The 23,824-nt window shown below is 40.5% G+C and overlaps 1 protein-coding gene across 2 annotated transcripts; it reads left to right on the top strand.

The window, feature by feature from the left end:
- Window positions 1-109: 109 nt before the first annotated feature.
- Window positions 110-22,825, top strand: gpd2 (glycerol-3-phosphate dehydrogenase 2 (mitochondrial)). 2 transcript variants are annotated; one of them, XM_041966053.1, is made up of 18 exons: window positions 110-221; window positions 3,222-3,331; window positions 4,972-4,980; window positions 6,807-6,978; window positions 7,433-7,557; window positions 7,633-7,730; window positions 8,021-8,184; window positions 10,718-10,882; window positions 10,976-11,120; window positions 11,720-11,913; window positions 12,416-12,550; window positions 12,631-12,806; window positions 15,066-15,197; window positions 15,275-15,433; window positions 16,739-16,851; window positions 17,011-17,089; window positions 17,179-17,277; window positions 19,723-22,825. In XM_041966053.1, exons 2-18 carry the CDS (start codon window positions 3,230-3,232, stop codon window positions 19,846-19,848), a joined length of 2,193 nt encoding a protein of 730 aa, XP_041821987.1. In that variant the 5' UTR covers window positions 110-221; window positions 3,222-3,229; the 3' UTR covers window positions 19,849-22,825. The 2 variants fall into 2 exon arrangements, with proteins under 2 accessions (XP_041821987.1, XP_041821988.1); XM_041966054.1 differs by lacking the exon at window positions 4,972-4,980 and having other exon boundaries at window positions 19,723-22,824.
- Window positions 22,826-23,824: the final 999 nt, after the last annotated feature.

Here is a 23,824-nt window from a genome sequence, read left to right as displayed (position 1 = left end):
CTTACGTCAACAACGTGGCACCGCCTCCTCTGCGCCGCTATTGGGCAAAATTAGTCGAATCCTGCATTACGATTGGCTCTCCGCGGCGTCGCTCGTGACTGCTCCGTTTCCTGGTTGTAGCTGTCAAACACAGGCTGCGGTATAGATAACAACCGATGTCCTCAGTCGCCTCCCTGAAACGCCCAGAGCGAGTTTTATTCAGCCACAAAACAAGAAATCCTGTAAGTGGGAATGTCTGTTTTGTCACCGGGTGTTTTTCGGTCATGTTTTAATTCGTCTAACGAATGGTGAACCCTGTGTTTTTTATGGCATAGAGCCAAAAAGCAGAGCAACATCTGCGAGCTTTGCTAGTGACTCTATGACAACGAAGGAAAGACGTCCTTAGTTGTTACAGCTAAGGACATGCCAAGTTAATGAATGTATTTTGGTTATTTAAAACCGGGAAAATAGCTTAACTTGTCTTACAACGTCCGCCTCTTCTTGTGGAGGTCTCATTTTATACCGTGAAGAGCTTCTTCGTGACCGTTAAGGCGAAGCTCGTTTGTGGTTTTACTCAAACTGAGCTGACATTTTTAATCCACAGCAAGATGTCAGTGTAAAATAACACCGACTTCCTTTTGTGCGGTAATAGAACAACATACCGATTCAGTGACCTGACATCATCAATCAATATACAACCACCTGCTGTTAAAGCGTTAAAACCTGACCTGCTGTGTGGGATTTTTTCAGTACTACAAATGGGGCTCCCTTCTCTGAGAATACATGTGCTAAAAAAGGAGAAATGTCAATGGAAGTTCGCCATGTGCTTGTTGAAAAACCAGCCACGTTACAGCCAGGAAGCCCCTCTCCCCTGCTGACTCATAGTGAGTCTGCTGGCTGATGTAAGCATCGTCGTGAGGAAGAACAGCTAAATTTCCTAGTTGTGTCACTCACTTATTAGTGCCTCAGCTTCAGCTTTGACAGTGTTGTGGTTCAGCTGGCTGAACTACATCCATTGACAAGTAGTAGTCAAAAGGGTTCCTCTGGGCTAATTATTGTCATGTTTGGCCTTCATATTCCTCAGTAATGAGCAGCTTGGGAGAGGGTGTGAAAGCCTATGGTATGCCACAGAGTGAGTTTTGGCTATGGGTTTTTGCAGGCCCATGCATTTGTATTGATCCTGAATACTGGTTTGCCACAGACTTAAATGTATTATTTGGTGTGTGTAAGAGTATTTAAAAACTTTGCATCAAAGTGTGTCTAATCACACCTTTGGTCTTTCTTACAGATTTAATCTAAAATTTCTTCATTTGAATGAAAAATCTTGCCAATTCTGAACTATGAGACATATGGCTAGACCAGCATGTCGGTCAATATTAACTTACTGCAGCTTTATTGTTATATGTGTAAATGTTGACTGATGTGTAATAATCAATGTAAGTTTGAGATATCTCAGAGACAGTGTCAATATGGCAAAGTTTGCCCACCAGAGAGTCCTGACAAGTTTATTTTAAATTGTAAAATGTTGTGTATGTATCTTTGTCAAAAAAAAATGTCTATGGCATAGCAGTTGATATTTAGCCCGGATTGAAGGGGATATTTCATATTGCCGGTCAATATTTTGTATTCATAATTTCTAATACAGGTTTTTTTTGTTCTTTTCAGTATAGCACTTCCCTTAAAATAGCTTGTTGTGGTACATTAAAACCATGTGTTGCAATTATAATCAATGAGGGCTATAGTTATATCATATACTGTAGCTCACAGCTTAAGCATCGAGTTCATGCAGTTGTGATGATTTCACAGTGCAGTTTCAGGTCTGTCAACATGTTGTAATATAACATGTATTTAAAGTGGCTAATTTGCCTAAACCGAAATACACTTTTGTAATCAGACATCCCTGGACCCTGCTGCGCATTTCTTTAGGTCAGACTTTTCCTATTTCATGGTAATTTTTCTAATGAAGTGACATGCTATAATTTATAATTCGGTCAAAAGCTGATTTCTGCTGTTTCCGGGCACAATAGTTTGCTGCTTGTAATAAGTCATTTGTTAAACTAAACTGATTTTTGACATTTGTGCCATCTGTAGCTCTGTTTTATTAAAATGCATTAGAATCTGCTCCAGCGTATGCCACTCCCTGGAAACCTTTATTCAAAGTACGAAATACTTTTCTAGGCTGGCCCTGTTGGGAAGCGAGTCGCCCTGTCAGAGCTGCTATCATGTTCTGCTCGTTATGGTGCATGGGGTCATTATGAAAATGGAAACAGTATCCTGGCAGTTGCTTGATAAGAAACTGCAAATATACAGTATGTTAAGATTATTTGCTGTGTGGTGTTGTAACATCTGGCCAGACATTGTAAGCTTTTTTTTTGCCATTTTAGTACAATGCCCCAACTGGGATAGTCTTCAGTAAGGGAATCTATGTTTTAAATAGTTCTGAAGCAGTTAGATATGATGATAAATATTTGCTGAATATTCAAAAATATTCTCCAGTTCCACCTTCTCAATTGTGTGGATTCGCTGCTATTGTGGTTAAAAGACAACAATAAGGGACTGGGTTGCATCTAAAGAGAAATATAATAATAAGTAATGTCTGACTGTCCAAAGAAAAGCTCCTCACATTTTACAAACTGGAACAAGGGAATGTCTTTATATTTTTCGTGAAATCAAAATAGTTATATCATGTAGCCGAGTATGAAAAATCCACAATCACTGCAGGACACTTACCGTACACTTCCTGGATCCCTGCAGAGCATGTAGAACAAATATCACAATATCTTTTGCACTGTTGGTTGGATAAAACAAGACATTTGAAGACTTGAATTAAGAATTTAATGGACAGTTTTCATTTTTTTCCAAAGTTTTATTGACCAAATGATTAAATGAGGGAGAAATTGGCAGATTAATTAATAATAAAGATGCAGCTCTAGACAATATAAGTAATGTACAATCAAAATTGTCAACGATGTCCAAACCTGTCTCTGAGTAATGAAAGTTTCTTCCTATTCTGTGCAACAGCTGACATAAACACAGCATTCCCCTCCGCTGCTTCTGCACGTGAACGTTTCTCCTTGCATCTCTTTGAGCCTGACTTGCAGCTTTTTGGATCCTCCCACACGCCTTACTTGCTCCCTCACTCAGGCTCGCGTGCCTCCTTCACATGATCGCCTGTCATGTCAGGGCCTTATAACCCGGGTGTCCCTGCTCTGCCTTCTCACTGCACTTTACTGTCTCCACAGGGCCGACGATGGCTTTCAGGAAGGCTCTTAAACGGACGGCGATCATAGGCGGCGGGGCGGTCGCCACAGTTTTCGGCCTGTCACAGCTGATCGAGTACAGGAAGACACAGGTAAGCTGATGAAAGATGTCACCTCTCAGTTTGAGTCGCTTTTGTTTGTTGCATGTGTACAGTTTGCAAGAATCCCTGCTTTACAGCATTTGTCTGAAGGCAAATATTTTAGACTATACCTCTAATTGTCAATATTTTTGTTCCCAAAACCATAATAGCTCACTGGATATGCTGCTTAAATGCTTGACAGCTGGAAAACTAAGGGACAAACTTGAAATACTTAAATGCTTTGGTAATGACAATGGTACAATACTTAGAATGATTATACTTCTATAAGTATACTACTTAGAAAGTCTACAGCACGCCGGGAGGGACTGCCTTTCAGGGCATGTCCTATCTAGACTTTGGAATGTGCTCACTGTGGTCACCAAGGTGTGTGTTATGTTTTTTTGTTTTTTTACTTGGATGCATTCCAGCTGTTGTACCGGTGGCATTGGTTCACTCGCAAGCACACCGCACTGGAACCTGAACTGCTTAGACCTGATGATGAATCTAAAACATATTCTCTTGCACCGGCAGGTTTGCACATTGTGGTCGAACTCCAACCACCTCAGCTTGTTCTCGGAGTTGTAGGATGTGTGGCTGTTTTATTTGGCCATTCAGAGCGAAGTAATGAAGTCAAGTGCGTTTTCAGACAAAGAGATGTGAAGTGCAATGTAAAGGGAATTAATTGGGAATCTTTCAAACCAGACTGATACCACACTCATGTCTGTATGCTAAATATGAAGCTACACCTGCAGCTTGCTCACTTATCTTAGCATGGAGACTGGAACTACCTGCCAGGCAGCCAGTTTAGAGTCCAGGAAGTTTATGGTCCCGGCTAAGCAACAGTATACGGCCCCAGTAAAACAGCAATTTGTTGTTTTAATGCTTTGGCTTTTGTACAGATTAAACAAATGAGAAACAAAGCATTAAGTAGTAAGATTTTTTTTGGACCCCTGTCGCCAGTCTTTCCGCTAAATTCAGTCAGTCAGCTGTTGCTTGCGTGCATGAGACATGAGAGTGGCATAAATCCTTGCAAGAAGTGAAAAAGCATATTTCCCAATGTGTTAAACACAGCTACACATCAGCTAGCTCCTAGCCAAATTGATTAAATTTGAAGAAGTTCATGAATATAGAAAAGAAAAGTTTTTATTCGAATTATTGTGCTTATTTTACAGTTCACATTGACACCTAAATCCCCAAACTGACCCGACTGTCTCATTCTGGAACTGCCAGTATAAATGGACTGCAGATTAATGTCAGCTGCTTGACCATGTAGATGGACGTCACCTTTAATTTGAGGAATTAAGAAAATGCTCAGAGAACAATAGGCCAAGTTTTAATGGCAGCTAAGGTCTGGAGTTAGCGTCTCGCCTCATGACTGGTGACACTGGGAGCACTGCTGGCCTCAAAAGATATCAGTTTTTGTCAAAGCTCAGCCACCTTCATGAACCCATATACAGCCATGAGGCTTGGCTTCATCTGAGATGGACAAGCAGCTGTGGCTCCCCTGACCTCTGACCTGACGTTGGCCTATTTTAAGCATGCCTCACATCTACATACCAGGCTTTATTTGACTGTTCAACCTAATGTGAACTTTGTTTTGTGTCCTGGCGCGATAATGTCCTCTCTTGCCCGTCGTCGTCGTCTCAACCAAGCACGGATTGGTAAGCAAGAAGTCGACCCTGATGAAATATAATTATTTTCACAATAGTTTGCAATCATGCATGCCTCTAATCCCAGTAATTGCAATGCTGATGAGATGAATGTCCGTCCTGTCTCCGTTAGCAAGGGCATATGGCTTGGAGAAGTTTTCAAGACAGCGGCCGATTGGCTATTAGCATGGGCCTTGCTGTGCCATTCACTGACTTAACTTGATTACGGGGTGCACGGTGGCTCTTAATTCTGCGGAGGTGTTTGTCTGTATGCATCATCAAAAATAGACAATGATTATATCATGGTCTTGTTTGTGGTTGCAGACCTAAATTACAAACGCCTGCTTCTATTTGCAAGTCAAATGCCACGTTTGCTTCAAAGCAGCTTGATGCAATCATTTAGCTTGAATCTGCTAAATAGAAAAATGAATAAATATTTCATTAGAAGTGAAATCCCACATCCTCACATCAGAGGGGAGCTGTGCTTTTTTATTGTAGTGTGATTATTCCTTTACATTAATTATTTTGCTAATCAAACGATGGATAGAAGTGATGTTCAGAGACTGGAATGTGATGTAATTTTGTGGGTTTTGTGAAGCTGAGCAGCATGTTGCAGCAGATAGCAACCCTCAGCAAACTTGACTTTCCTACTAATCACATCAAGAATATGTTCTGATTGTTCAGCAACACTCCACTTAGAGACTAAGGTGAGAATGAGACATCATAAGCACATCATAATTTCACTTTTACCAAAAATAATTCGTCAAACTAATCTTGGATGGTTATGATGTAACTACTATCATTAACAAATATACTTAACATATTAAAAGTACTCATGTTATATCATTATATATTATCCTATTGGATTATTATTACTGATGCATCACTATGTAAGCAACATTGTCATGTTGTAGCTGATGTAGTTGAGGCTAGTATTAACTACTTTATAAACTGTTGGGAAGTTTCATGGTTGACAGGGGGACAATATTTTAGAAACTCTTCACATGCTGAATCATCAAAGTAACTAAAGCTGTCAGATAGAGTAAAAAGTACAATATTTCCCTCTGAACTGTAATGAAGTAGAAGTATAAAGTAGCATAAAATGGGTGGACTGAAGTAAAGTACTTGTACTTCATTTGTACTTTTGTCAAAGTCAAAGTCAGCTTTGACTTAAGAAACTACATCAGTAAATGTACTTAGTTACATTCTAACACTGTCTTAATTGCATTTTCATACTTATTAATATTTTTTAGGAAAATTTTGGGCTTGTGTTTCATTAAAGTATAAAATAAAGTAATGAAAAAAATCTGTTGGTATATATTTAAATGACTTATTTCCAAAGCTAGACTTATATAATGTAAAATAATGAATATCAGCAATATGTTTAAAAAATGTTATTTTAAAACTCAGTATTGGTGTCGTTGGTCAGGATATATTAAACTTTTTTAATCATAAAGTAATTAATGCACAGTACGATAATGCATGTTATAAGCAAGCATACCACCGTATGTCTTAACTGTAATCTCATTACACATTCACTACATATCCATAATGTATTAAAATGATTGCAAGTCATTATGCATTATATCACATGTAATTGTATGAGGTGATTATAATGCAAGGAATAATGCACAAACACGTTACAGTAGGGATGTGCTTGCACTGTGCTTATAATGTTTCAAAACACACCTAAAGGAAAGTGTTGCTACACGAAACAGAATTTAACATAGAATTTAAATAGAAATTAACATAGAAACTATATTTTTGCACAATTGGGGGAATACAAATAAACCTTGAAATCATTGTGCTCATTGTATTTGTGATTGTGTCACATCCAGGCTCGGTTAGCCCACGTGGCAGCAGAGGCAGAGCTGAAGGTTCCCTTTGCGGACGAGCTCCCGTCTCGGCAGACCCAGCTCGCGGCGCTGAAGAACACTGAGGAGTTTGATATTCTGGTTGTCGGAGGAGGTGCCACGGGTGTAGGATGTGCCTTAGACGCTGTCACACGCAGTAAGCTCGCTCTCAATTACACCACGTCTCATGGGATGGAGCAGGTTTAGAGCTCCATATGTGTCCTTATGGAGTCATGATGGTCTCACTTCAGTATGTCAGCTGTTATTACTGTAAATAAGCCTAAGGAGCATATATCAGTGCTATGGTCAGATGGAAATTATTGGAAGATGTTTATGTAGCATTACTTTATGAACTTTTTCCACACTGGGGCCTATGTAGTTATATGATGCAGCTGAACTTTCTGCAGGACTTCTTTTCAATTTTTCAGCAGAATCTCATCATGATGGTACATTGGCTGTTCTGATTGGCCTGAAATGACTGCTTTACCAAATCCTGATTTATAATGTGTAAATTTCTAGGTTGCTACAATTTTATGTTTTTTTTATTTTTTTTTATTTATTATTTACCGATAATAAACTGTTCAGGTTCATTATTACCTTTTTTTCCTCAGACCTCAAGACCGCCCTCGTAGAAAGAAGCGATTTCTCTTCTGGGACAAGCAGTCGGAGTACCAAGCTGATCCACGGTGGAGTCCGCTATCTCCAGAAGGCCATCATGCAGTTAGACTATGAGCAGGTTCTTCTTCATCCTCTTATTTTTCTTCATCTGTTGCTCTTCCTTGTCCTCATCTTATTCTCTCTTTTGGAACAGTACATGATGGTGAAAGAGGCCCTCCATGAGCGGGCCAACCTCCTGGAGATTGCACCTCACCTGTCTGCGCCACTCCCCATCATGCTTCCTGTTTACAAGTAGGTGTCAGATTGGACATGGAAAATGCACATGACGTGTTGGAAAAATAGCACAGACAAGCAGGCGATAATTGGTGTGTTCTTTTAGCATGATGCTTTGAATGTTTTAACTGAAGAAAACTGAAATTGTTAATTCATATTTGTCTGGGTGGAAAATTAACACCAGCTTCTGAATCTTTTTGTGGCCTTTCCCAACCCCAAAAACATAGTTAATAGGTAGAAATGCTGAAACGGACTTATGAATTCAGTTTAGGTCTTCACTCATTGTAATCACTGTGTTAATTTCCAAGATGGTGGCAGTTGCCTTACTACTGGGCAGGGATCAAGATGTATGACTTGGTGGCTGGGATCCAGTGCCTGAAGAGCAGCTATGTCCTCAGTAAGACCAAGGCCTTGGAGCTTTTCCCCATGCTGAAGAAGGACAAGCTGGTTGGGGCTATTGTCTACTATGACGGTAAGTCAAGGCTCCACAATGCTTTTTCTTTTTTACTTTGCTTTAAATTGGGATATTTTCACATAGACGCTGGCCTGTGTGGACAGTAATCTAAAAGGAATGCCTCGTTTGTTGATTCATAACTCATTTCTTTATTTTCTGTAAACATGATCAAGCCAGCTGAGTCAGGCTTGTTGCTCTTGCCCTTTTCCACTGTTTTCCTTCCTTTACACTGACAAGGAATTGGATCAGTTAGCCATTAACTGAGAAAAATGATCACCATAGACCATGATTTTAACTACAGCCCTGTAACTGATACTTAAACACCTCACAGTGTTTGGGCTGATTAAATGCCATGATTTAAATAACAACTTGTCAGTTTCTTAAAAGCTTGTGTCATGAACGTCTGCTGCTTTTCTGGTGCAGTGGTTCCCAATGTGGGAGTCAGGGCCCCTTGAATGGGTTGCGACAGAGATGATTAAATGGATAGAATGAAAAAAATGTTATTCTTTCTGGCTTTTCTCTAATTATTAGTACGTTTCTTATGAAATACATGTTCGTTTTAGACCATTTTAGACCTTTAAAAAGTGATGAAATTAAACAGTTTGAGAAGGGAAATTCTCAACCCTCAACTCTTTGGCATATTAAATCTGGAGTTACACCACTTTGTTTTAACCCTTAGTGCCTGATTTCCTTGAGAATTATCACCTCTTACTAGAATTAGGACCTTTCTCTTTGCAAACTATATGCTGTTGTCAGCAAAGGAGGAATTGTAAATTTGTCAAGTTGCAGGATTTTCTGTCAAATGTTCTGTTACTGAATCAGGCTTTCACCATCTAAAGGGACATGCACAGGCATAATTTGTACACTAGCCAATAGGAATGTTCTCCCTCTGAAATGACCTGTGATTGGCCAAAGTCTCCCATCACAGACTAAACGGAGCCAGACCACTTACAATGCGATGAAAGATTATTCGAGAAAACCTGACAAAAAGCAAAGGGTGCAAAGGAGACTCAAGGGGATAAAATGTACCAGTTCATGAAAGCCTTTATGTTTGCTTAGCTGCAGAGTCTGGCAGCTCTTTGGAGACAAAACGCTTGTGTTGTATGTTTTGAAGTGAAACATGAGCGTTTGGCCTATAAAAAGGTGAAATATTAAAAAAACAGAAATTCTGAAGTAAATTCTGATTTTGAATACATTCTAATAGTGTAGGAATTGTGTAGAAATTGCTTGATTAAGCCAAACATGAGGCCTCAGAAGTAAATCTTGCCCCGTGGCCTTCACATCTCCACTGGTCCCTAACAAAACGTGTTGACAGGCTGGTAGGATGCCCTCTCTTCCCCGTGGCAGTAATGGTTGCGTGTTCCCTTCATGAGTACGGAGGAGAACCAAACATATGCTGAGTGTCCAGCTGAGTGTGAGGAGCCTTCGTGCCACGGGCATCCTTTCCTTCCCGCCACCGAAAATAACAAATTTGTGTCCGCGGGTGATGTGTCTGTTACTGTAGGCTTCACTGCGTATCAGCTCGTCATGTCTAATGACAACATGCTGCTGTTTTTTTTTAGATGTGTTGCTGCTTAAAGAGGCTTTTAACGTCTAAGTTCAAAATGTCAAAATCTTCATATTGTTACTATCAAAAATAGCATCTTTGCTGTTTGCACAATTTTAAATATGTGTTTCCCACCTTGACTATTGGTTTTTCAAATTAAAAGTTCTCCCCTTAACAGGATGTTTTGGAGGCCACTAGTTATCATTATTGCTTAATTTATATGACAGTGATTTTGGCCCAAAAACAAACTGCCTTTTTATTCTATAACTGGATGTACTGCAGAGTGGGAAAAGGGAAGAGCATTTCCTTGGTGCAAAGCAGTATATGTTTGATTTCCACCTCTCCCCGCCTGCTGTCATCTGCTCTGAGAGGGGGGTGGGGGTGGGGGGCAGGGCCAGGATGGTGGAGGGGTGGGCGTCTTTTCTCCAATTATGCCGTCTGGAAAAATCACGCCGGTGACATTTCGAAATCTGACCTTCTCTCCCGGCGGTGTGGAGCGCAGAGGAGCGTCGTAGATCGGACTGGCTGAGCAGCAGCTATTTCTCCTGCTGTCTTGGTTACTGCTGCTTCTGCTGCCACCAACACTAGCCGAGACTGTTTTTATTCTCACAGACACAGACAGCTAATGTGTCGGCCTAATCCTTGTTTTTTCAAATGGCTGAATGCTGTGTGAATGCTCTGGGAAATTAAACTATGGTATGCCAATGCTGCTGTAAGTTCAACAGATATACTCATCTTACACTGTCAACCGCTACCAAAAACCCTGATTATGCACAAAAGCCCATAGAAAAAACAGAGCATTCAGGGTACAGGAAGCACCCAATTGTGCTGCAATATACAGTCCCTTTTTGATATTATTTGGAGTAAAGTCGATGCTGCATCAGGTTTTTATACTTCTGTCCAGTGTTGCTTGAGTTTGTTTTGGTCTGACACAGAAATGGTTTAGCTTATTTACTTTGGTCCAGCTGAATGCCTAAAACCCTTGTTCTTCTCTCTCTTCTTCAGGGCAGCACAACGACGCCCGTATGAACCTGGCCATCGCCCTCAGCGCCGCCCGCTATGGCGCTGCCATGGCCAACTACACCGAGGTGGTCCGCTTGCTGAAGACAAACGACCCACAGACCGGAAAGGAGAAGGTGTGTGGTGCCCGCTGCAGGGACGTCATCACAGGTGAGGCGCGCAGTTCATTCACGAGCAGTGACTGTTCAGTTCATCCTTCAGCCAGTAAAAACCGCAATGTCTCGTTATCGTCCCCCCTCACAGGGCAGGAATTTGACGTGAAGGCCAAGTGTGTGATCAACGCCACCGGCCCGTTCACAGACTCACTGAGGAAGATGGACAACCAGGAGACCCAAAACATCTGCCAACCCAGCGCTGGCGTTCACATCGTCATCCCCGGTTACTACAGGTGCTGCCTACTTTCAACGCACTGACAATATCTCCTTTCAAAACAGCCGCTCATTTGTATTGAAGCTATGATGAAAGCAGACGTTTGATGTCTTTCTTACTTTTTTGGTATTTCAAATGCATAAATGCGTCTCATTCTTTTGTGTAAATAATAAGCTGGCTAAACTATTATCTGACCTATCTGTACAAGCACAGTCCAATCTTCTCTGGTTAAGCTACAGCAGTGGTTCTGTTGAAGTCGGGGGTTTTTAAAGTTCAGCTAAAGCTTATTGAGCGAAACCCGAGGGAGCGTGAGCCCTTTGAACAGCTGCAGAAATGCCAACCACCTAATTCTCTTCCTCCCTTTCTCTCGTCCTCCTCCCACCGCTATCTGCCCCCTCCACCCCCTGCCTCGTCTTCCTCCCCCATATCTGTTTTTTTCAATCTGCACTTCCTCCCTAACTCCTCATATGAACTACCAGAGACTGTAAAGATGGTTACAAATTAGACATAACAACAAAGCTATTACTCGTGCTACTATGGCTACTTCTACTACTTCTTCTTCCTCTACATGCTCCTGTGATAACAAGAACCCCTCTTCCTGTATTTTCTGCCCCACAGTCCTGACAACATGGGTCTGCTCGATCCAGCTACGAGCGACGGACGTGTCATCTTCTTCCTGCCCTGGGAGAAGATGACCATCGCCGGGACGACAGACACACCCACCAAAGTGACGGCCCACCCCATCCCGGGAGAGGACGACATCAACTTCATCCTTAGAGAGGTCCGCAACTACCTCAGCCCTGACGTGGAAGGTAGGGGAGTCTGCGGACATGTACAGGGTTTTCCTTTTAAATTAGTTTTCACTTATGTAAATGCGAATCAAACAGGTGTGTATAAAGAGCCAAAGTGAAACCAGAATTTTACGAAGTAAGAAAATCTCATTCAAAATCCCACTGACATTTGCAATAATTCAGACAACATCCTGCCTTGAAATGCGATTTCTCATAAATGGTAGATGAAAGAGGTGAGTAGAGAAGAACAAGCAGCAGAGATTACAGCTAAACAAAAACATACTGTGACCTCAGTTTCTTTTACAGAAAGACTGATGAAAGAAACTAAATGAGAATTTGCAAAAACGAGGCAAGACAGGAAGTGTCGTCAGGATGTCGGCTCTCTGTAGCTGCCACTCTTTTACCTTTTCTTTTTCTGTAAATTTTTCTAACCTCTTGCTGTTCTCCTCTTATTGCTCTTAGTACTTTGGCTGAATCTTGAATCTCGAGTCTTGGTTGAAAAATGTGTTTGTATCGCCTGCAGTGCGGCGAGGAGACGTGTTGGCAGCGTGGAGCGGCATCCGACCCCTGGTGATCGACCCCAACTCCAAAGACACTCAGTCCATCTGCAGAAACCACATCGTCAGCATCAGTGACAGCGGCCTGGTCACCATCGCCGGTCAGTTAGCCACTAGGAATAGCTTGTGAATTTAGAAGCTGTCTGTTAACCATATTAAGGTGCACATTTTGTGTGTCCAGGTGGGAAGTGGACCACGTACAGGTCCATGGCAGAGGAGACTCTGGACGCAGCCATCAAAGCCCATGGCCTGTCAGCCGAGTCCTGCAAGACTGTGGGTCTGGCGCTGGAGGGAGCCAAGGGCTGGACGCCGACCCTCTACATCCGCCTGGTGCAGGACTACGGGCTGGAGAAAGAGGTAAAACACATTTGGTCCACAAATTTTCTGATTAATCGGATTGAACCTTAAAGTAGGAATACAACATTTCGGAATTTAAGATGCCTGTATTTGCCTTCTCTCAGAAAGTTAAAAGAGAAGATCAGTAATATAATACATTAAAAAAACAAAACAGTTTATGATTCAAGGAGGAGCTGCATCAGTTGAACCTTCTTTGCAGTGTCTCTTGGAGTCATGTGGCTTGCCAAATCCTGTATCTTTAGGTTTTTAGGTTTGTGGTCTTTGTATGGGCATAATTGTACCAAATTGTATGCAAATTTTTACAGAAATTACCAGAATTGATGCATGTTTCCATCCACAGCTTTTTTGTAAAATGCGGAGTTGGCTGGTGGCAGGTGCCATTGAACTATAGCTGCAATTGTTTTTTTTTCACCTCAGCCAAGCACAAAAATTTTGGGCGATATTTAGTTTTTTTCCATCCAGCTGTTTTTTTGTTATTTATTTTTTTTTTTTTACATTTCTGTTCAAGAAAGTGAGCTTTAGAGGCTTATTTTAACTTTGGACAGAACTATTTCTTTGACTTCCTAAACTATTTTCAGCACGTCGAGGCTTAGCAGGAAGCAGGCCTTTAACTACCTACTGTACGCAGAGGCAGCCACACATTCATGTACCAACACAGCTGTAAAATGACGCCCACACAGACGCATTCACTGTCTTCTGCAGTGGAGCTGACATTAAAGCTGCTGCTGGAACAATGCTGACATTTCTGCTACACAAAAGACTGGACACACGTTGAAGTGCACTGTATGCTGTACAATTTATCATTGGCATTAAGTAAGGGCACATTGATTTACATCAGCCACACGCCATCTTTCCAATAATTAGCCTGTGCGTTTTCATTAAATCCAATAGAACATTGTTTCATGAAGAAAAAGTACTTGTGCACCGAGTGCCTACAGTATACTTACTCCTCATTAGAAGCGTTCTGCACTGGCTCTGCTGTTCTCTGGAATATTCCTAAAAGGTCACTGTTGATATTTGGACAGCGTTTGCCCTTTCACATGATCGGCAAGCCAGCGATCTGAATAGCAAACAGCCCTCTTGTTCTGTAAACATGTGACACCTCATTGACAAAGCGGCGCTAACGCTTATCGTTTAACTCCGAGGAGGTGAAATCGATCACGTGAATACCAGCAGCCCCTGCGACCTACACAGTTAAACCTGTGATTTTTATTTTATATTTAGCAGAAAAGTGAGTGTGTGTATAAGTCAACTTTAGATACTAACATACTTTCTCTGAATGTGCAATTCATTAAAAGCTGTACTGCTACCAATGTTACGGCTGCTAATAATTTTGAATTTATCATATTCATATTCATTGTCAAGGTCCCAAGAGGGTAAACAAACTAGATTTGTAGGAATTATAGTGTTCAGTTCCGAGCTGAAATTGAGTAGTCGATCGATAGAGAATCTCTCAATAGTTTGTCAATAGTCACTTTTCAAGCTAAAATGTCAAACGTGACTTTGTTCTAGCTTCTCAGATGTGAAAATTTGCTGCTTTTCTTTTATTTAATGTAATATTAAAATTGCTTATCTTTTGGACTGTTCAGGCAAAACATGAGCTCTGTCTGTGATCGGCTTTCTGACATCTGATAGACAAAATGACCAATCGATTAATGAAGTAATATCATAATCTGCAGACCAATCAACAATGAAAATGATCGTTAGTTGAAGCCTTAGTTCAGATCATGACTCACCTTGTGTTGTGCCGTTAACAATAGCCACGCTCATGAAAACTGTGGCCTGTGACGTAGTGCCATTGTTTCATGAAGTAGAAATAGAATAGAAGTTATAAAGAATAAAATGCCATGAGAGTTGAGATGATGAAACAATTGGTAATCTTGTGTTTATCATCATTTATCTGTTTCTTGTAAACCCTTTTTATCCATTATGAATTAATATTGCATTTCATAAGAACTATGTAATAGTCATGATATCTTGTGTCCCCAGTACTTTCTCTAATATTTCTCTTGGAAGGTCATGTGATCATGTCATTGACTACATGGAGAAAGCTGAAATATTGACCGTATGATAAGATAAAATAAGGTTAATATTTGTGTACTTTCCAGACGTGAATGTTGCTGCAGTAATATGAAGTAATTTACTGGAACTGATGGTTAAACACATCAACAGCTGCTTGAAACTTGGTGTACAGGCTGTTTAATGAATTATCTTTCTGTCATATTTCACATTTGTTATTGTCATTTCTTCTGTGCTCAGGTCGCTCAGCATCTGGCCTCCACATACGGTGGAAAGGCCTTCGATGTGGCCAAAATGGCTCAAGTCACTGGGCAGAGATGGCCAATTGTGGGGAAAAGGCTGGTGTCAGAATTCCCTTACATTGAGGCTGAGGTAAAGCCGGATTTCATGCTAACAGTCCCAAAGCTCACATGCTCCCGGCGTAGCCTCATGTGAGTCTTTTTCCTCAGGTGCTGTACGCGATCAAGGAGTATGCCTGCACAGCCATTGATGTTATCGCCCGACGAACACGCCTGGGCTTCTTGAACGTGCAGGCAGCCGATGAAGCCCTCCCATGCATTGTGCAGATCATGGGCAAAGAGCTGGACTGGAGTCAGGAGCGCAGGACGGTATGATTTTAACACTTTTATCTAATGTGAGTGGGGAGAAAATCTGCCAAAAGGTGATATAATTGCACTTTTTCCAATCACAAACGAAAGATTTTGTCATGTTTTAGCCATCTGTTTCATCAGTTTGTGTAATGTCCTTCCCCGCTCCAGAAAACCTGCTCTGTATGACATCCTGTTTTAATCCCTGGTGGGTTTTTGAAGTTTCTTTTTCGATCAGTACACAATGGAGAGGTCCACACCCTTTAGCTCTTTAGAGCAGACACTCTGTTTGTGCATGAAAGAGATGAAGTGATATGTGCGCATGAAAACTGAACTCTCAACTATTTTAAGCTGTTATTGTAAACCAGCAACAGGGAAGCCTTACAGGAACACTGCAGAGTAACAACAAGACAACTGCGAGTATGATGAATACATTCAACACATGTTAAATGTCAAGGTTTATTTGTTTCATGGTTGCTTTAATGTAAAATGAGCCTCAATTGTCTTTTTCTTTATGCTGTATTCAAGAAAATACTGCTAATACTAAGAAGGATATTTCACACTGGATGCGTTTATTTATCGATTATTACGAGACCTTAATGAGGAGCTTTCATGGAACAGGAGCCAAAAATGACAAATATGTCAATCTCCCACCTTCGGAATAGACCTGTAATGGGTGACATATGTACAGAGGAAACAGAAGTGGTATAATATGAGGAAATTAAAGTGATAACACAGAATAAATATTAAGTGTAATAAGGTTTCAGGAAGTATAACAACAAAACAAGAGCTGCCATCACTAACTGATTGAGAATGTTAATCTGCATATTTTTTGATATTTGATGGATCATTTCAGTCATTTTTCACACAAAAATACCAAAAATGAGCTGATTCAAGTGTTTCAGATGGGAGGATTGGTTACTTTTCTTTGTCATATATGATAGGCAATATTGTATTTGGGCTGTTATTCGAACAAAACAAGACGTTTAAAGACTTCTGAGAAACTGTTGTCCCCTTCTTTCTGACATGTCATAGACCAACCTATTAACTAATTAGCTGAGACAGCAACCAGCACATCGATCAGTAATGGTAAATGTCAGCTCAACTCAAGATCAGTTAAAATCCAGATGATAATTCTTGTTTTTCATTCAGATCTTTTGACCATACTGTATATACACCTTAAAGATGTTTTCCAGCTGTGCACATGTTACAGTAACTACAAGCTCTATGTCATATAATTAACGAGAAAACAACTGAACAGTTGAGTTGAAGCTGATCAGTCTGTGTCCTCAGATCTCTTGATCCCTCTGGTAATGTTTGATCCAGGCGGAGCTTGAAGCTGCAAGGAAGTTTTTGTACCAAGAGATGGGCTACAGGTCTCGTTCTGAGCAGCTGACCAAGACGTCAGAGATCAACCTGGACTACCAGGAAGTAGTCAGGTAATTATTAAGCAACCTCACTTTAAGAGCATGGTCATTGACATTCATAAAGACACCTATCAAGGACTGTTACTGGTTATTAAGCTTAAGTTTTCTTAAATGCTGTAAAATTTAATGTAAAGAAGTGAGAGAGGAAATAACTGCTCATCTGTGTGACAGGTACAAGAAGCGTTTCCATAAGTTTGACAAAGAGAGCAAAGGATTCATCACCACTGTTGACGTGCAGCAAGTTTTGGAAGTGAGTCGTCTTTCTGTCTGTCTGTTATCTTTATACGCTTGTCTTCATTATATGTTATTGATCTCGGCTCTTGTTTTTCTTCTCTGCAGAGCATCAATGTCCACATTGATGAAAATGCGCTCCATGAAATCCTTAATGAGGTGGACCTCAACAAGAACGGACAAGTTGAAATTGATGAATTCTTGCAGGTGGGTAACATGCAGACAGTGAATGCTCAGTGAGGACAGGGAAGCACGACATGAAGGCATCTGATCCAGTCACACCTTCGTTTTTTACATTTTCTGTGAAAGATTTCCACAGATTAAGATGAATATTTTCTAAAAGTTTTATAAACCACATAGTAGTACTATAATCTTCAGAAATGCATAAAAAAAATCGGAATTTTGGCTGTTAATAAAAAAAGGTCGTTCATGCCCAGTAAGATGACAGAATGCACCTCTGAGGAGGTATCAAGTACAACAGAATTATAAACTCTTACAAATTATTTCTGTTATAAGAAAGTCGGAAATCACTTTATAAAAGGGAGGCTTTTGCAGAAAAGACTAAATGCAAAACTAACTTTATCTAAATTTATCTGCATGCACACATGCACTGTGGTGTGCGTGTGTGTGTGTGTGTGTGTGTGTATGTGTGTGTGTGTGTGTGTGGCTGCGACTGATGAGAGGAACCATTAATGCCTAACACCTCTGTCAGTGTCTGCAGAGCAAAAGCCTCATTTTTACTGCATGGTTCGACTTGACTCGCTTCAGCTTCCAGGTACTTTTCTCGGCTTTGTTTTCCTCCCTGAACATAGGCGGGATTGTTAGCTGATCGTCATAGCGATGCTGCGCCCCCTTCACTTATCCTTTAGTTGGGAAACAACATGGGAGTTTTATTTGGGTGTTGAGAAGCTGCAGCCTTTATTCACTGTGCATTTACTGCACTGCTACCATTTCCTCTGCTACGTACACATACACACACACACTGAAAGGAGCTACACTACTCTTATAACAGAGGATTGAAATGATGCTGCTCTTGACGTGTCTGATGTTCATTCACTGACCACACTGTGGTATTGTGGGCTGCCGCTTTTCAAATGGATGTCACATGAGTGACAGTTTTCTGATCAGTCAGTGTTCTGCAGTGTTTTCACAACACCCTTTTATATTGGCGACAAGGTGATACCAAAAAAAGTACCAGGGACGAGGTATTCACAGTGAAGAACTGTAAGAGTTGGTGTCGAGCCGTACCATGCAGAGGCAACGTGGCTTAACAGGACTGAGGACCTGACAAGATCAAATTTTAAGCAGTCAGTTAGATATTTGTAGGTCTGTATACTGATAAAGATGCTATACAGTCATTTCCTGTATCATTCCTCCTCCAGGCTTCACTAAAACTGACACAAATTACCGCATCGTTAAAAAAAAGACTATTGTCCACCTGAGACGTGAACATCCATTCCTGCAAACAGAAGGTGTGAAGTCTTGGCTCGACTTAATTAGGAAGCAGACCCTGTCAGCAACTTGCGTAATGAGGCCGGAAGTGTGTCCGCTGCTCCCGAGTCCATCTGACGCTAAATTACTTTCTCACTCGAGTCCTGAAAAGAGTCATTATAGGAGAGCTTGATGACGGCGGATGAGTTATTCCTCATCAGTGTGTGGGCTCCTCCGCTGCACTGTGGAGGAAACAAAATGATGGCTGGATGATAAATTAGCAAAGAGACCAAATACCTTTCATTTACTATGTGTGTGTCAGTAGAATATGATGGAGTGTTAAATCATATCATGTATGTTGTGATGCTGAATGTCTGTTTCTGCTTGTGCATATGCCTGACCTGCACGCGGATGACTTAGAGACAACAGACAGGTAGTGTACATGTGCAGCACTGATGGGAAACCGGCACTCTGGAGCCCTATGAGGCTGACTGGAAAAGGGGTTTCCTCTCACATTAACCAAAAAGTTGCACAAAACTTTATTAAGTCCTCTGGTGAACCAAGAAGACCATGGCTGAAGGGGAAAACACACTGAAACGCATCCGAGAAGTGTTAAAGCTGCACTGGGAAACTTCACATACTGGTGACTGAAGCGTGGTGAGATTACATATTTTTCTTATAGTCGACAAATTCCATGAAAAGACCCAAACTGACATTGAAATGATCCTACTGGCAAGTTCTGTGTGATATTTCTTGTATTTGACACATCTGGTTTTTGTATAAGAAAACAAACAACAAACAATAACCTCCTAATTACTACTTGTTGATAGCAAGAAAGTAAGTTGTTGTAATTGCTGTACGTTGTTGGTTGCTCTTAATGGGATTTGTTGACAATAAGAAGAATATAGAATTCTTTCCTTATCCTGTAAAAACTGTTGAATTCTGCATGCAGACGGCAGAATGTGCTTTGTTGAATCAGGCACATTGTTTTGCAGCACCACTGGCTCATAAAATGCTTCATGTCCATGTAGAAGTTCAGCTTTAACACATAAAGAACACGGTTGGTGTCGGTTTCATTTCTGCCTGTTGAAGTCTGGGATGTGAAGGTGGTCGGACGGCTCTAAAGCCTGTGATTGTGGGTATTTTAGATAATTAATAATCAGCCTCAGCTCGGTTTGTTGACAGAAGTGTTTATTATGTTCTCTGCCGCTCCCTGTGTAGCTGATGAGCGCGGTGAAGAAGGGACAAGTGTCCGACAGCCGCCTGGCCATTCTGCTGAAATCGGCGGAGGAAACTCTGGATAAGAGAGGACCGGTGACGGTGGACCGAAGCGGTGGCGGCGTCTGAGCCCGAGACGAGGAGGATTCTTCGAGGACGCCGAGGAAACCTTCGGCTACTTTTAAAGGTGGCGATGACACAAAAACAAAAGGGTCTCATGCAAATGTGCGATTTGAATGACAATAATGCAATCAAGCAGGCGGCGGGATGAATTTGGCCAAATCAAGTGCAGCCCGGCTTCACTGCTGAGTGTTTTGGGTGAAATAGTATCTAATGATTGAGGCTGGGGTTGGTTTTTCATGAAGTCAGAGAGTAGATGTGTCTGTCTGTGTGTCTCTTGTCCTCAGTGGAGTGATTGCGTCTCAACATCAGGTGCCTCTGATATTACACAGCACACAGTGTATCTGTTTTATACTGTCTTTTAAACAAACTCTTTGATATTTGCATCACAACCTTATCTTTGTAGTTTCTCCGACACTCCTTTTTAAACTTCGTTTTTAACATAATCGACACTGATTGTTGAGCAAACTCTGTCCTCAATGCGACGCAGCTTTTTAAGATGGCAACTGAGCATTTGGTTATGCTTTATCTCACGGGTCCATTGTTTCTGAATGATTCCCTCAAAGTTTCCTGGAAAGAACAACGTAACTCGGGACCAAATGTTGGGAAAATAAGCGAGAGAGTCTTGTAGGCCCCATTGCCAAGTAATGATTGAAGTTTTTTTTACAAACGCTCTTATATTTTTAGTCACTTCTCCTCAAAACCGTATTTAAAAGTGAGTGCAGGTGCATGGTGAAGAGCTTCTGAATTGTTTTATTCTTAATTGTTTAATTGTTATATATAACAATAAATAAATAAAAAAACAAAAATATTACAAACCATAAAAATGTTTTATACTTTATACTATTTGGTATAAAAATTTGCTTAATGGAAGATTTAAAAAAGACAAGCCTACAACTTAGCAGAAATGAAGAATAAAGTTTCCAGCAATAAATAAAAGACAAATATTTATTGGTTTAAATGGAGCCTTTTTTTAAAATCTGTAATTACAAATTACCAATTCTTTCCAGGAAACTTCTTGTGAAGTTGGACCCCTCTACTAAAGCCTCAGTGGGCATTTCAATGCATTGTTTCTGATCTTTGCATGTTACAAGCAGCAGTCGGATCATTTTGAATGGTTCTTAAAGCACCCTGACATGTTTCTGAGGCCTGCTCTTATCCCAGAGACGTTTCAAAAAGCTGATCTGGGATAAGTTTGGGAGGAATCATACATCTTCTTCTCGACTGTATTTTCCATCTATTGCACTACAAACAAACTACTGATGGTCAGGTTTACACGACAAGGTTTCCAGCTTTAGCGCTACTGAGGAAGATGCTTTTTAATCACTACTGTTCTGTTCTGTTCTTTCTGTGCATATTTTTAATAATATTTATTCCAGCCGTTTACAGACAGAAATACACAGATTGTAGATTTAAAAACAGGATTTCAAAGGGACTATGATGTGTTTGAGTGATTTTATGAGGTGGATTGCATGCTACATGTTAACTCTCAGCAATGTAAAGCAAAATCTTTATTTTTACAGTGCATGTTTGAAGATCACTCTTTTATTTCTGTGCTTGTGCTCGAGAGCAGAGAGATCTGATCTGAAATGGTGTATTAACGCACATCCAGTCTGTCTGCGAGTCCCTCAGCAGCGGACCGATAATATATAATCCTGCATGCTGTTAGCGTCATTGTTAATGTGACAAAAATAATCCATCATGGACGTCTCAGCATGTTTGAGCTTCAGCTTTTGTGTGATTTTTCAGGAGTGAAATGGAAAGGTGGTGCACTGTATGAATGTATATGTGCCTTGATGTGCCTCAGACATTTTCACAATGCCACACTCCATGTTAAACAAATACAGGAAATTATGTTAAGAATGTAGAGATATTTAAAGAACTGTTGTTATATAAAGAGTTGTATTTAAACTTTTTTGTATGTCAATTTATTTTGAACAGGGGTCTGTTCTAGCCGCCATGTTGGAGGGAATAACAACCAGAATTTGACCAGCGTGGGGTTTGACATTTTTAGTTTGGTAATTTGACCTTGGCTGGAGGTCAAACTCAGCATTTTCTGTGGACTGAGTATCAAAAACTGTCATTTCATTCATCGTCTGGTCTGACGATGAATGAAATGCGTTTTATGATAAAAATTACTGTTTCTGTTTAATGGAGTCTGGTGGCTTTGATGACAGCGATTTATTGGTTGTTTCTGGTTAAACAAAAAGGATGTTACACTTTCACATTCATTACTGGGCTCATTTCAAACATTGTCATCCCTTTGAGTCACTTGGACACAAAATATGGGAAAATAGGATCCATAATAAGATAATATTTGACCAGAATTTCTCCCATTTGTCCGGGACATTGAAATTTTTCAGGACATGAGAAAAGACAAAATAGTTGCAGTTATTGAAAAATAAATAGATTGTGCATCAGTTTTCATTCCTCCAACATGGCAGCCCTGACCTCTCCTCATTACAGGCCTCTGTTGAAGGTTTGATATTGTGAAAGACGTGTGCAGACTGTGCTTCCTTATTGCCTTCATATTATGATTTATATTTAGATTTTCTCTGGATTTATGCTTATGCAGTGAACAGAGTCATTCCATAGGTTTCCTCCCACGTACTAAACACTGTAACTGTTACTGAAGTGTGTGTATCAGTGTGCGGTCACACAGGGGTTCGGCCACAATACCTTGTCACTGAGGACCCTTCAAGCTGCCAACGCCGGCCCCGTCAAGAGTCGCTCATAGGCAGCACGACTTCAACCACATCCCGAAGTTTGATTGTCTTCTTTGGATGAAATTACAGCTTTATCCAGGCTCAAAGAGAATCATATTCCTCCTCCTTTCTTTTCCACCAATACTGTAAGAATACTGTGAGTCAGTCTTCAGGTAAAAAGAAAAACACAAAGCAATTATCTAATTAAATGTATCTGGTTGCTCTCAAAGCTCTGTGGGGTTTTTGTGTTTCTCGTGTCATTCATACGTACCTGGCGTCATAACAGCAGAGAGAAGTCATGTGACATCCTGTGAACGGGACAGAAGAGACCTGTTTACAAAATGATTAATCAATATTTTTATCTGTTTCTTCTTATCAGTCAACTTAAAATTCATCTTAAAATCTCAAATGAAGGCATCACTTACTTCTAGTGCTGAAACAAATCAATTATGAAGGTGCTGATGGAGAATTAATCAACTTTTTTGATTTATCATTTGAATTACAAACATCTGCTGGCTTCAGCTTCTCAGATGTGACGATTTGCTTATTTTCTATCTTTGTCAATTGAATATCTTCTAAGGCGTTACTGTGATGAGCATTTTATTTTCACTCAGTTTTCTCCTGAATTATCTTATATAATAAAAATATAATCTTTGTGTAGTTAATTGCAATACGTCAACATGCACCAACAGTAACACAATGACATCTAATATACACAGGCAATGAAACAATAACAATGATAATAAACTTTATCTGTATAGCACCTTTCATTCAGGAATTTCAGCTCAAAATGCTTTACAAGGAAGTGCAGCAGTGCATAAGCGTGAAGCACAAAAGTTTTCAGATTTACCAACATCAACCAAACAATATGACAAGATGCCAAATCCATGCTGAGTCAGAGAAAACATCTTTTTGTCAGACAACCTTCATTTGACTTAAATTTAACTCTTATCTTAAAGGATGTTTTTGCCTCACTGCTGACCTCTAACGTTCAGAGTGGAAAACAGCAGATACTGTAAATTCATGCCGTTGCTACATGTGTTTATGTGCATGTTGCAGGTGGGGTTCAAAAGGATTTACCTTTCCTACCACCTGTAACTGTAAAACACTGGATCAGTTTGCACACGGTGAAAATACCCTCCCTCAGATTGGTTCTCACAAGGATAGATATGCACACACACACACACACATTGAACTTCATCCGGTCAGCTGCCTGCAAACTGTGTGAAAAACAGCCTTTTCTGCCTAAAGGTCACAGTGAGATTTGAATGACAGCTTTA

Source organism: Chelmon rostratus, chromosome 24 (assembly GCF_017976325.1).
Source record: "Chelmon rostratus isolate fCheRos1 chromosome 24, fCheRos1.pri, whole genome shotgun sequence".
Taxonomy (NCBI): Eukaryota; Metazoa; Chordata; class Actinopteri; order Chaetodontiformes; family Chaetodontidae; genus Chelmon; species Chelmon rostratus.
This window is presented reverse-complemented; position numbering and strand designations above follow the sequence as displayed.